Raw genomic sequence first — 14,422 nt, forward strand, 5'->3', positions numbered from 1 at the left:
CGTATCTAGGGGGAGTGTTACCAATGTCGTTTTTAAAGGTCTAAGGTTCATACTTTTAACAGTAATAATGTGGAAGTCATTGATGAAATGTCAAATATAACATTTTATAACGGAATTCACAAACGGTTTGAAAACTAACTCTGCAAGTTAAAACGGTTGGTTAATACGGATTTCAGTGTTAAAAGCATACAAAATATGAAACATTTCAATTTAAAATAATAAGTTTGAGTACAAGATTTCTTTGTACTTTTGCTTGTATTCCCCCCTGAAAACATTGAAAAACATAGAAAAAGGTGTAGGGGTATGAACTCACCAATCGAGGAATGTGTCGGTTTGGATATTAAACTTCAGTTTGGGGCTTGAAAACGCACGAGGTTCCTATGTAATATGAAGAGATACACATTTGTATCTAATTAGACCCTGAACCACTAATCAAATATGAATAAACACTTCGAGACGCGAAAACACTTCATTACAAGTGTTTGGAGTGACCCGGGTAGCATCTAAGGGTGTGTATGGCTTGAATAGGGAGTTTGATCTTCAAGAGTAAACTCCTAATGGAGTTTTCGGCCTAATGACCAACTCCCCATGAGTTTACGGTCGTAAACTCATGGTGGGGTGTTCTTGGGTGCTAAATAGTCTTACAACTCTTGTGAGGTAATGCTAGGCTTGGTTTTAAGGCATTGGAATGGAATTTGAACAACATAAGGACCATTTGAGGATTTTACGGGAGTAAACTAGGATTTTACAGCTGTGAACTCTCATGTATCCATTCTTATTGTGTTTTGGTGGTCCTAGGTCAATTACAAGAGTTTTTAGTCCAAAGTATAAGCTATAGGATGAAGTTAGGGCACCATTTGACCATGTTATAGGAGTTTACGGCCCATGAACCTTTCCTTGGGGGGTTGACGGCCGTGAACTCCTAAGGGAGTGGTTTTTATCAAGTTTAAGGTCCCTAACACATTTTTGGTTGCTTCTAGACTTTATTCCAAGGCTTAGGAGGTGTTTAAGGGGCATCTTAACACCTTAAAAGGTGTTTACGGCCTATGAAAGGGTGTTTACGGTCCAAGCATGTGCTTGGGCCGTAAAATCATGTTTACCCCTTAAATGATGAGTTTTTGGTGTTCTAAGTCCAGTCTTGTAAGCCCCTAAGTCATATCTAAGCTCCAAAGGTGGTTTGGAAGGGTTTTGAGGCTCAAAAACCCCATTTATATGTGTTTGCGGCCTAAGGCTGTTCCAGGGATGTAAACACATGTTTATGGTCCTATTTCATAATCTAAACACGAATTTGAAGGCTAAAGATGTTAATCTATGAGCTAGGATAGTTATCTTACCGATTTGGAACTTGAATTGGATGGTTTTTGGATCAAGAACTTGGATTTGAGGAGAGAGAGTAGGGAGAGAGTGAACAAGCTTCAAATAAGGCTCACTCTACTTTATATATGGTTTGAGTTTGAGGCTCGGTGGAAATCTACCCGATACTGACGTTAGACGGGGCTTTTGGTCGTACCCGATTTAATTGTGGTAACCCGACGTGGTCGAAACAAAAAAATTTTCAAATAATAATTTGGGGCGTTCTCATGTTTTTCTAACGGGTTTGGATACTTACGAGGTCATAATAAAAGTCTTAAATTAATGACCTAATCCAAAAGTCAACGGAAAAATCGGAAATACTAACGGTTTTATTAACAGAAGCGGAATATCGTGACGGAAATAATTTCGGGTTGTCACAAAGGCAATTCCAAAGTGAAGATCTATATGAAATGCATCTTTTGTTACTTCCTATATAAGTCTATAATGTGCATTAAATGTTCCTAGTACTACTTTGTCCCTTAGTTGTTGTTTTATTGTATAGTACATGGGACATGATCAACAGAAGAGGCTTTGTTGATCTTAATTTGTCTTTTAGTTCATGCACTTTAGCGTATTTATCTTTTTGTCATTCCTTATCTATTTAAGGAATCGTAACCATAGTGTTAAGCATGTATGAGTGCAACATTCTCTTTTACATCAATACGAAGAATCATTCAGTCAATCATTCTCTTTACATTCTTATTGTTCTTAAATCACTTTACATTGTTCATACTTATTAATCATTCATAATATCTTAATTTCGAGACAAGACTGGTTTACCAGACTTTACTGTATCTAATTTTTAGCAGCAGATATTGATCTTAAGTTAATTCAACGTTTGAATTTTCAAACCTTGTATGTGCAGATCTTTTTGCTTTCACAAAGGTTTCGTCCCACAGTGTTTGAAGGTTAGTCTAGTATGTGGACACGGAGTTCCTGTGACATCCCATTTTCACGGCAAAAAAATACCGATTTTGTTTATGCTTGTTTGAAAATCAGAGTAACATTTTACATAAAAGTGTTGCGGAATTTGTTCCCAAAATAAAAATATGATAAAGATTTATCAAAGCATTTCCGTAGAAATGTATTTCTTTAAAAAGACTCGGGATGTCATGTTCGATACAGATCAAAAGCATAAACAGTACAATATAAGCCTTACTACATTATTTCATATCTACATGCCTATATCCGTAATCCCTCATGCAAAACATCACATCTATGCTCGAAAGCCACTACCCGTAATACATGAAACTGAGAGGGTCAGGCTTGGGAGCCTGGTGAGCACATATGGTTATCAACCCACAATAAATAAGTTATTTAATTTCATCAACCAATAATAACCCGATTACCTGTTCCCGTTATCCTCACTTACGTCCCTAAACACCTATCATAAGGGACCTAGCCTAAGGATTATCATCGGGATGGACACTACTGCTAAAGGGATTCCTCAGCAATAAATGTCCTTAAGGCAACCATGAGGGGGATGGAGTACACCGGTGAACACATCGTTCACAAACACCTACAGGTTGCGAGTCTGCTAGCGTTCCACTGGACTGTCTAGAAGAGTCTGTGGTGGTCATCCAGGCTCCGCTAGATGATAGAATCAACAACAACATTGAGGCATCTCATCATTTTATCACACATCGTCTATTACATCTACCCATGTTTTACCCCAACATTTTTGCAGATATAAAATACATATATAGTTTAAATCATTTAAAACATGTATAAAAAAATCTTTCATCAACATAGACAACAAGTATTCAGATAATATGCACATATAGCACGTAGTTTATATTAAATACTTCATATCTATGTGTAAGATGAAAGTGACTATGCACTCACTTGGTAAGGTGGTGATTCCGAACTCAGACAACGCTTCATTACTCTTAAAACAATTTCCTTTGACAAAACCTAGTATCAATATCACTAGCGTTTAGTCTAACGTTAACCGCGACTAATTAATAGTCTAGGTATTATTACTATTATATAAGCGTTAAACAACACTCTTATATAACTCATAATAATAGCCTAAATAATTATTTTAAGGTCCTAATAATGTTACTATAATTAATTATAAGCTATATTAAAAATAGCGTAGGCGTATCTCAGTTACAGCGGGTTTTTATTAAAAAAAACGGGCTTCGCGGGAATAGCGTTTCCGAGCCGAAAGCTTTTCTTCTCGGAGTCGTCGGGCGCTCCGGGGCTTCCTTCTTGTGCTAGGAGGTTTCCTAGACTTGGGAGGGGTTTAAGGAGGCTAGATAGAAGTTAGAGAGAGAAAGAAAGGTTATGGTGTGAAGAAATTAGGAAGGATTCATCCTTTATTTACAGGGATTTTATTGTAGAGTAGCCCCTAAGCTTCGTCCGTATCTTCCGTGTACGAGCTCCTTTTTCTTTGTTATTTATATCCACGCGTTGGTATTTACGAGTACTACAACTTTCATTTAGACCTCGTCGGCTAATTCCCATTCTATCTCAGATTTACAAAAACTGTATCGTATTTATCGCGCTCGAAGAGTAGAGACTAAGCTTCGTCCATATCTTTCGCATACGAGCTCCGTTTTCGACGTTATTTATATCCACGCGTTGGTATTTACGAGTATTACAACTTTCATTTAGATCTCTTTGGCTAATTCTCTTCCTATCTCGGATTTACAAAACTGTATCGAATTCCCCGCGCTCGAAGAGTAGGGACTAAGCTTCATCCATATCTTTCGCATACGAGCTCCGTTTTCGACTGTCTTTTATCGTTTAACTCCTATTAACGATATCTTCATTTCTCATTTAGATTATTTTGGCTGAAAATTGACCGATCTAAAATTCGAATTTCCGGGTTATGCACTGTTATGCTAAATCTTAGAAAAATCATAACTTCCGCATACGAAGTCAAATTTGGGCATTCTTTTTATGGACGCTCTCGGTTTAACATATTCTACAACTTTCGTTCAGATTTGCTAAGGCTAAAAATTTCTCTATCGTAAATTCACTTTTTACGCTCCCCGGTGCCGTGCCGGTTTTGCCGCGAAACTTCGACGAGTCATAACTTCTTCGTTATAACTCGGATTTCGGCATTCTTTATATATCCGGAATCCTTTTTTCGACCACTACAACTTTATATAAAGATATCATGTTTATCTAACACTTTAATTTTGACGCTTATTTTTATCATTTATTTATTATACATTTATAAATAAGTAATAAGCACATAAATGCACATAATTCACATAATACTCAAATAATTTATCTTTATTACTTCAAAAAGAGTTACAATAGTTGATCTAGACTATTACATCATCTACTACTGCTTAGCCCTGATAACGGTCATTACATTTCCCATCATGTCGAGTAACAATATATTATGTTTCAATTCATAAGCTCTTGGGGAGCTCTCTTTTCCAAGCGTTTCATGCAAATCTGACCACATTTGTGCCGCCGTGTTTGTGTACTTCACACTGTTACGTATCATTTTCTCTATTGATGTAGTAAGACACCCTTTTACTATTGCGTCGCACCTCATCCATGACATATATTCTGAGGAGAAAAGACATATATTCTGAGGAGCCCTTTTCTGGTTTCACAATCGTTCCATCAACGAACTCGAATTTGTTTTTGGCAAGAAGGAAGTTTTCCATCTCTTGAGACCAATCGGCATAGATGGGATCGATAAGAACATCGTTGACGTGGAGCTGCTTGGGAACACTAGACGAATGTAGATAGTATGGTGAGTCATGGTTGATCCCACTAGATGTCCTTTGGGTCACCTCCTGTCATTCTTTAGGTTTCTTTGGAAGCAAGGTTCAATTAGGGTTGTAAGGGCTCCTTTGATACCATCTTAAATTCGATGGTATAGATCAAAGTTTTTCATACGTTCATTGAAAACCAAAGGCAAATAAGTAGTTACACAAGTTTTGTAGCAGATAAACTAAATATACGGGATAAACACCAAACTAAGGTAAATACTAAATAAATAAACACCATCCAACAAAATTAATGTTGTATTTAAAAGGTCATTGTGTCACGCTGATGAAACAGGGAATCAAAAGAAAATACAATTTTTGAATAAAGAAAAAGACAATGAAGATTAAATAACAATTAAGCAATAACGAAGTAGGAACATTGCCTTTAAAGTTTAACTTACTTGTTTGAAATTAGAAATCAATTCTATCAACTAACATCAATTTAACATCTTTATCAATGTTTTTAACTTCTTACGGTTGTTGCTTCTCATTTTGTAAAATGACACCTTCGCATTATAGCACAATAGGTTTATAAAAAACATCCAATGATTTCAAACTTAAACCGATCATTTTAGAAACACCAATTTAGTAATTGTCGATAAGGTTATGTATAGAATAATAACCTGAAAAGTTAGCTGATAGCCGATAAAAATATTTTTTGATAAAAACTAGTTGATAAACTAACTGGAAAGTATAAAATGACATATAAAAAATATAGAAAAATGTGTTTATTATAATTAATAAATGATGTATATGGGAGAATTTTAAAAAAACTTTATAGGCTAGTTGAAAAACTAGTCATAATAGCTTTTTGAAAATTTGGATTATAAACTATTTTTTAGTTTATCATAATAATTTGAAAAAACTCGAAAAATAAGATAACTTATAAGCTAGTTGTGTCGCATTAAACATAACCTAAATGGCTAAATCGAACTTATTTGTGAAATAGCTTAAAATATAATTCCTTAATAAAGTACGTATTTTATTATCAAAGAATGCCATTTTATGTCCATATTCGGAATCAGAAAACTACAAATAAATGGAAGTTGATGATCTATTAATATTCAAATTAAATCGCCTTTTATAAGTTTTTTAATAAAAAGGAATCTCTGATATAACCCATATGGATCACTTAAACAAAAGTTTTCGTGATTTTAATATAAACCCATATGTATTCTACCTGAATAAAAAATATGAGGAAAACAAGAGATGAATAAACAAGTTGGGGGAGGGGGATAGGCGGCAACGAGGCATCTAAACAAAGTGAGTTGTGAAAATTCTCTTGTTGTCTTTATTGGACGCATTATACACACATATATATCTACTACTCTAAGCTTAATTATTCTCTTTCTCATTATAAACTATGGAAACCATCATTTTTCCAACTTCGCCAAGGATCGGATTCCTGTTGGCCAACCAACCAACAACTCGATGTTTTCAACCCAAACATAAACGTTTTGCGGTTGTATCTGTACTGACACCGTCCACTTCTACTAACAACCTCAAGACCGAGGCTACAAGCAGTTATAATATAAACAAAGATACCATCACAAGCAAGACAGTCTATAAAGACACCTGGTTCGATCAGGTAGCCATTGATTATCTCTCCAAAGCAGTGCAAGACACCACCGGTTCGTTTCATTGCTCTTCCGTTTTATCTAGAGATAAATATCTATAGGTAACCCATCACCTTTTGTGTTATAAAACGAGAGATGACGGGTTAGGTTTTGATGGGTGTTGTTAAAAGTTTTTTTTGTCATTTGTCAAAAACGAAGGGATGAAAAACGAAAAGAGTGGGTATGAGAGCTTGGTGATAGCTGCCGGAGCGGTTTTCAAGAACTTTGACCCGATCCAACAGCGACAGCTTGTTGTGAAGGCTCTTCAGAGTGCTATTCCTCGGCCTATCTCCTTCCTGGCAAGTTGTTGTCTTTATGCAATGTTCCATTCCAATAGTTAATTTATCTTAGTTTTTTTTTTTTTTTTTTTTTTAAATATTTGTCTGTTTCATACTATAATAATCCATTGTTTGTATATGCTTTAAAATAAATACACAACATGTGATTTGGCATGTATATTTAGTTGGAATGCCTTATTATTAACCAAATTTCTTTGTAACACTTTAAACACTACTTCCAAATAGTAATTATTTTGTCATCTATATACTATAGAAACAATTATAATTAAAGTTTAAATGCTCCATGTTGATCATAACGTGACAAAAAAACGAAAAAGTGAACCTTAATTTAAACATCTAAAAATAATTTTGAATATTAATGAATTATAAACAGAAATTACAAGAGTATGGCATAAGTTTTTAAATAAAAAAAATGTAACCAATATTATTTACGTATATGTATATACATGTATGTATATAACTCTTGTTATTGAATTGAGCAGATCAAAACAATGTTGCCACCTTCAAAGTTCTCAAGGGAGTATTTCGCCACCTTCACAACCATCTTCTTCCCTTGGCTTGTTGGTCCATGTGAGGTCAGTCTCAAGTCTCGACATTCTTCTTTGCTTCTTAATAATCTACTTTATACACATTTTCATATTTAATCTGAATTAATTTTACTAATTTGTGTTTTCTAACGTAAGGTAATAGAATCTGAGTTTGAAGGGAGAATCGAGAGAAATGTCGTTCATGTAAAGAAATGCAGGTACTACTTAATTTCGTAGTACAGCCATGTTATATATTTTTTAGTACCAATTACATATGCATAAAATGGTAACTTTTTTATTAATAATATTAGAAATAATAAATGTACATGTAAGTTTGTTTATGAATAAGCCAGTGATTGATTAATTAAGCATTGTTTTTAATTCAGGTTTCTTGAATCGACTAATTGCGCAGGAATGTGCACCAATCTCTGCAAGATACCATCACAAGAGTTCATTAAGAGTTCCTTCGGCGTCCCATTCAACATGGTTCCGAGTAAGTACATGAGTCACACATATATATACATTCATATAATTGTTTAATTTATTATAGCCAATTTAATTAAGTGAAATATTGAAGCAATTAGTTAATTAAGTAATACGATTGCAGATTATGAGGATATGAGTTGCGATATGATATTTGGGCAGAATCCTCCTACGCTACAAGATGATCCAGCATTTAAGCAACCTTGCTACAAATTATGTAAATACCTCCAACATCCTTTTAAATCACAACTTCACTTGCTAAAATCGATAGGTCGGGTGAAATGGGTAATGACTTAAAATAATAATTTTTAATAGAATTTAAAATAGATAAAAGTTTTAGACTTTTAGTTGATTTTAAAAAGTAGTTTATAACCTATTTTTTAATTTGTCGACAGTATAATTTTTTTTAATAAACTAACTTATAAGTTACATATAATTTTTTTTAATAAACTAGCTTATAAGTTACATATGACTTGTTAAATATAGTCATCACAACGCGTCAGGGTGAGTTGGGAAGGCCGGCAACACTTTTTTATTTTTCTTTAATGTATTTTATAGCAACAAAAGTTATATTATGTTATAAAACAATTTACAAAATTATAAACATTTAAATATATTTTGGACGACAATACAAGACTCAGTTTAACTTGGTTATCCAAAATAACCTTATGAATTTTCAAGACAATATATGACTCAAATTTACTTTGTCTTTTTAAGTAATAAGCCGAAATCTCAACATGCAACATTAAGCCCGAACCAAAATTTAAATCGGTGATTTGTCGATTTAGATATATTTGAGAAAAACTAATTGGTAGCTTAATTTGTATATAAATATCGGTCAAAGTAGTTGTTAGCTTTTAAAGTTTATATAAAACACAAAACTAATGTTACAAAAGGATAAAAGCTCCAAAATAGCTTTTGGATTATAAGTTGTTTTATTTAAAATAAAAGCTAAAAGTTTGTATTGACGTATAAAGTTTTTTCTTTAATTCACATTTTTAAATAAAAGCTAAAAGCTCAAAGTTTTAAAAAAATTCAAAAGCTCGTTGCCAGAACAGCCTCTGATATTGACATGGATTCATTTTTCAAAATTTATTTATAATTCATTAAGATGTCTCGACTCTAAAATATGAGATTTTTTTAAACTAGACGGCAATGTAATTTTATATAAGCCATCGAGCTGTCAAAAAAAAGGCAATGGATATTTTGGTCGAAATACTCAACGTTTCAAATTTACGTGATTTTTCAAATACGACCTCTTTTACTTGTTAGTAATGTTGGTTGAAACTAATAACTTTTGTTATTGCTGATAATTATCTCTCTCTCTTCTTATGGAAATGCATTTTTTTTTTACTTTTTTTTTATTAAATTTTATGTAATTCTCCCTTTTTATATGCATTTCATGTAGGTAATGTGAAACATAAACATGATACAAGCTGCGTAGCCAAGCCTTTGGAATACATAGATCAATATAGAGATTAAAAACTCAAAAAGCATGTCATTTTAATTCGGTTTTAATCAAAATTGTTTCATAATGTTATTTCGATTTTGATTTGATTCAATAAATATAAGATACCTAATTATAAAAATATATATCGATGCGCATGTGTTTTTATTAGTAACAAAATTATATTGTTGTTTGGATCTTTTGGTATTAGTTGTCATATTTTAACTTAAAGGTTAACGACAAACTATTTAAATTGCTTAAGAAACCTTCTCAATTGAAAAAAAATGGTTATCAAGTTATCGATATTTTTGTTAAAAAAAATTATCGGTGTTAATTTCATAGATAAGTAACAAAGTAATTAAATTATTCAAAAACACTTTCACCCACTTTAAACCTCATTTATCATTACTATCGTTCACCACTCTTTACTAGTGGCTAACCATAAACTTTTGTAAATGGTAGCACAAAAAAATTCGGGATAAATGATAATGATAAAAAGATAAATTATTTTAAAAAGTTTAGAAATTCATTAGAATTAACTAACTACCGCAAAAGTCTTACATTTTAAAGTTGATTTCTAATCATAAATTTTTATGGATGAAAAATGATGACATTTTCATTTAAAAGGTCATTTAATCAAATATGTGCTCCTTATTTTATCCTTTTGATTGGGATGATAGAATGTAATTTTTGATTTATAGCGGGATGAAAGGAAGATTATTAAGATAAAAAATTGGTGGAATAAGTTGTGATTGTAGTTGTGGTTGTGCTTGAGATCTTTTTCCTCCACCACTTGCATCACTACTACCAACATCTCATATTCATTCAAAAAAATTCCATTTAAATTCTACAAACACAAATCAAAATTAAAAATTCACAATTAAAGATTTAAACATAATATCACAACAACATAACAAGTTAACAACTAAGTAATTGGCTACTTAACTTTTCAATTTGAATAAGTAAATTAAACTAAAACATAAAGCATTAAAGATAAAAAAAAAAATAAATAATACCTATTTTATGATGTGCCGGTAGGTAAACAAGTGACCAAGTGGTGAAGAAGCCAAATTACCAACAAAAAGTTGTCACAATGTCATAAGTTGTCACGAGGGGTAGGCACTGAAACGAATTAGATGATATTAATACATGAAACCAAGCATTTCTTTTCTTTTAATGAGCTTAGTCACCAATTAAATGGGCTCATTGAATTGAATCTAAAACTCATATTACAAATATATTGTAATTGCATTTATATATAAGACAAATTAACATTTCTACAGATTAATTGAGGGGTACCACGTGCTACCCCTATCAACTATGTAAATCCGTCAGTGCTCTTCACCACTAACACCACCCATCATCGCTCACCATCACCGACATCAAAAACTATTGTAGATTAAAAATTATCAAATTACCAACTTCGATAGACATGGTACTTCGCTTCTTCACCTACTTCAATGAACATGATTCAAAATCAAACTTACAACAAAAATCATTGCTTTTGGAATGTTTAAGAACTACAAAAATTTCAAATAAAAATCATTGATACCATAAACCAAAAAATGAGATCAAATCATTGAGTAACTAGCAAATTTGATTTAAATTTAAAATCAAACTTACAACAAAAATCATTGCTTTTGGAATGTTAAAGAACTACAAAATTTTGAATAAAAATCATTGATACCATAAACCAAAAAATGAGATCAAATCATTGAGTAACTAATGAATTTGATTTATGGCATTACATTATGACCAACACCAGTTTCACTCTAACTCTATACTTTGTGAGTGCAACAACTTTTTACAAGGGATATACTCAAAGTGTATAATGGTACATGCCCTGGTTACTGACATATTATGGTACATGCCCTGGTTACTCATGAGATCATTCCCGTTGAGTTTGTTAAATGTTCAATCACAACAAAACTTGGTTGATCACTTAACGAAAGAGTTAGCTAGGGACTCGATAAGCAACTTAGCTATTATGATGGATTTAAGGCCCATTTGATATTTTAAGAGTGAGATACCGAATTCTCTTTTAATATTATGTTAGTAGTTGAACTCGTTCATTTTTTCCTATTCGGACCCGTCGTATTTCCTTTGACTACTCCTGAGATATAGTGTGGATATCTTACTTTTGAAGATTGAAGCCGGATTTCCTTTGACTACTCCTGAGATATAGTGTGGATATCTTACTTTTGAAGATTGAAGCATATATGTTTACATATCCGAAAGTATTTGCTTAGACTTGTAATATGAAAGTTGGATTGAAAATATTTCTTAATGGTACTTTTAAAAAAGTGAATGCACGTGTGCTTGAATTAAAAGGACTACGAAGATATATGGATGTTCAGTTTGTCCATTTCAAGAAGATTAATCCTTACTAAACTAGATTCTTGAGTATTTGAAATATATATTATACTAATATGAAAATCCAGTCTTTTAGATATTTTTTTTATTTATGCGTAAGTTTGGTTTTACGTTAGTTTTTTTTAATTTAATTAAGGATTGAACTAAAATAAATGTTGGTGGTTTTAGTGTTATCAAGCTACTTAGGGCTAGTTTGTGAGAGCTTTTGCATCTCATTATTGACTTTTTTAAAAAGCCAAGAATTCATGGGTTTTTTAAAAAAAGTCAGTTTTTTCCTAAGAAGTTATTAGTGTTTACCAAACACTTTTTAAATTTGGACAGAATTTTGTATATACCATTGCTAAACATTTAAATATCATATTGGCCCGACCTAAACTTTAAATATCATATTTTTCCTTCTTAATATTTTTTAATATTATATATACCAAAATCTATTTTTTTTATAATTATTATTTATTTATAATCTTTTTTTTTATCATTTTAAAATCATTAAAACTAAAAAACATTTTAAATGGACAATTTTGCCCTTGTTCTAAATTCCAATACAATAGATCACGTGAATATCTAATCTCAATCTTCAGCCAAATCAACATTAGGTGTTGTTAGTTGGTGGTGATGGTGGGTTGGCTTTATTTCATGTTTTTCCAGCGAAGGTGGTGGTGGTAGTGCCAACAGTGGAACAACATTGCAGGTGTGTATACCTCTGTATGTAATCTCAAATATTGTTGGGTCTTTATCTATTTTTTGCACTTGTTTTGTGGTCAAACATTTGTGAACCTTTCTGTATAAGCATTTATAATAACTTCTGCACTTTTTAGTAAAACTTATGTAACAGCCCAAAAACCAGGATAAAATTTTTCATTTTAAATAAACACAAGAGTTACAATCGTTACATTGTTCCAAAACCATCCAATAATAATAATGTCAAATCATCAGAGTATAATGTCAAAATACGAAAAAATAGTGAGGAGTAAATGTTGAGCCATCAAATCGGGCCCTTCCCTTTAGCACCAGAAGTACCTGAAACCACAAATATAAACTGTAAGCAAAGGCTTAGTGAGTTTCCCAATCATATCACATACTTAAAACATATAAGTGTCATGGACTCCCCCCTTGGTCTTTTTCACGCAATGCTGAGGGCCAAATACTAGTCTTACATATGAGTGTCATAGGTTACCCCCATGGTCTTTCCTTGCGATGTTGAGGGCCAAATCTCGGTCTTCGATACAATTATCACAAGTGTTATGTGCTACCCCCATGGTCTTCGATACAATTATCACAAGAGTCAACAAACTTCTATTTAATAAGAAATGGGTCGGCATTGGTGCCTTCGACCCATAAACCTGGTGAGAAAACACACCTCAACTGATGAAATCCCAAACAAATGCTTGGGCTGCTAGGATGGATAAATTCCCGTGCTAACTAAATAATAATGTCCCAAAACAACTGGGTCAAAATCCGAATTAAGGCTTACAACACAAGAATAATGTCCAAAGTGACATGGGTCAAACTAAATCTCAAGCCAAATAAAATTCTAGGCCTAAACCAAGGATCAACCAAGGCCCAAAAGGGGTTCATCAGCTGGAGTGGCCCATCAGAAAAACGTCCAAGGCCCAACCCCAACAATCAAACCCATCGATTTTTGGCCCAAAACACCCATCAAGCAAAAATGTGTCATACGCTCGACATACACAATGGTATGTGCAACGTACCAAGCTGAGGTGGGAAAATCGCGATTAGGGAGGCAGTATGCGCGACATACAAGAAGTACGCACGGCATACGCATCTCCCATGCAAACCATGCAAAACGTCTTAAAGCATTAAGACCAAGCGACCAAAACTCAGATCTAGACCCATTAAGACCATTAAGGACATAAAGTTGCAAACTTTGTGCCTTTGGGTGGATACAAGGAGCTCAAACTCTAAAACCTAGCTTATTTCACCCCAACCTACTGTTGGGTTTTGTATACTACAACATCCTATTGTGCACATACAACCCTAAATGCTTTGGATCTATGTTTTCTCTAATTATAAATGCAATATTGTTCCCAAAGCATTAAGCCTACAACTAGCATACAATAGATATAAACAACATAAAACACTAGTTAGGAGTTTACCTCTCTATGTAGCTTGTAAAACTTGTTGTATTTGGCCTTTAAGAACTTAGCACCCTAAGTGTGATGCCTCAAACGGTTCACAACACACCTAGGACAAAGCAGAACTTGATAGAGATGTTGCTAGCTTTAAAATCAGCTCTAATGAACTCCAATAACTCTAGTGTCCGATTTTAGGTGCTAAGGGAGTCCTTTTACAGTGTGGCAAAGTCTAGGGTTACATACATGCAAACCCTAATGCCCATGACCTTTCATATTACTTAGGCTCCATGGGTTAAACATCCATGGACTACCATATTGGTTTAGCCCATCCTAAATAACATTTGGCCCACACTATAAGAATCATTGATTTACCAAATCAATCCTCATATATTTAATTAGTCTCTTTTGAACACATAATTAATTCCAAATTAATTCTTGACCAATACTAATTAAATAATATGATTTCATATTAATATATTAGAACTTATAAT

General features: G+C 32.9%; 1 protein-coding gene across 2 annotated transcripts; it reads left to right on the forward strand.

Annotated features, from left to right (window-relative positions):
• The first annotated feature begins 6,417 nt into the window (after window positions 1–6,417).
• LOC111890251 (beta-carotene isomerase D27, chloroplastic) lies at window positions 6,418–9,608 on the forward strand. Of its 2 annotated transcripts, none has more exons than XM_023886409.3 (7): window positions 6,418–6,721; window positions 6,866–7,005; window positions 7,488–7,580; window positions 7,689–7,750; window positions 7,919–8,025; window positions 8,140–8,232; window positions 9,424–9,608. In XM_023886409.3, the coding sequence occupies exons 1-7, from the start codon at window positions 6,454–6,456 to the stop codon at window positions 9,495–9,497; spliced, it is 837 nt and encodes a 278-aa protein (XP_023742177.1). In that variant the 5' UTR covers window positions 6,418–6,453; the 3' UTR covers window positions 9,498–9,608. The 2 variants fall into 2 exon arrangements, with proteins under 2 accessions (XP_023742177.1, XP_042753408.1); XM_042897474.2 differs by having other exon boundaries at window positions 6,635–6,768.
• The last annotated feature ends 4,814 nt before the right edge of the window (window positions 9,609–14,422 follow it).

This window comes from Lactuca sativa, chromosome 8 (assembly GCF_002870075.4).
Source record: "Lactuca sativa cultivar Salinas chromosome 8, Lsat_Salinas_v11, whole genome shotgun sequence".
In the NCBI taxonomy this organism is placed as follows: Eukaryota; Viridiplantae; Streptophyta; class Magnoliopsida; order Asterales; family Asteraceae; genus Lactuca; species Lactuca sativa.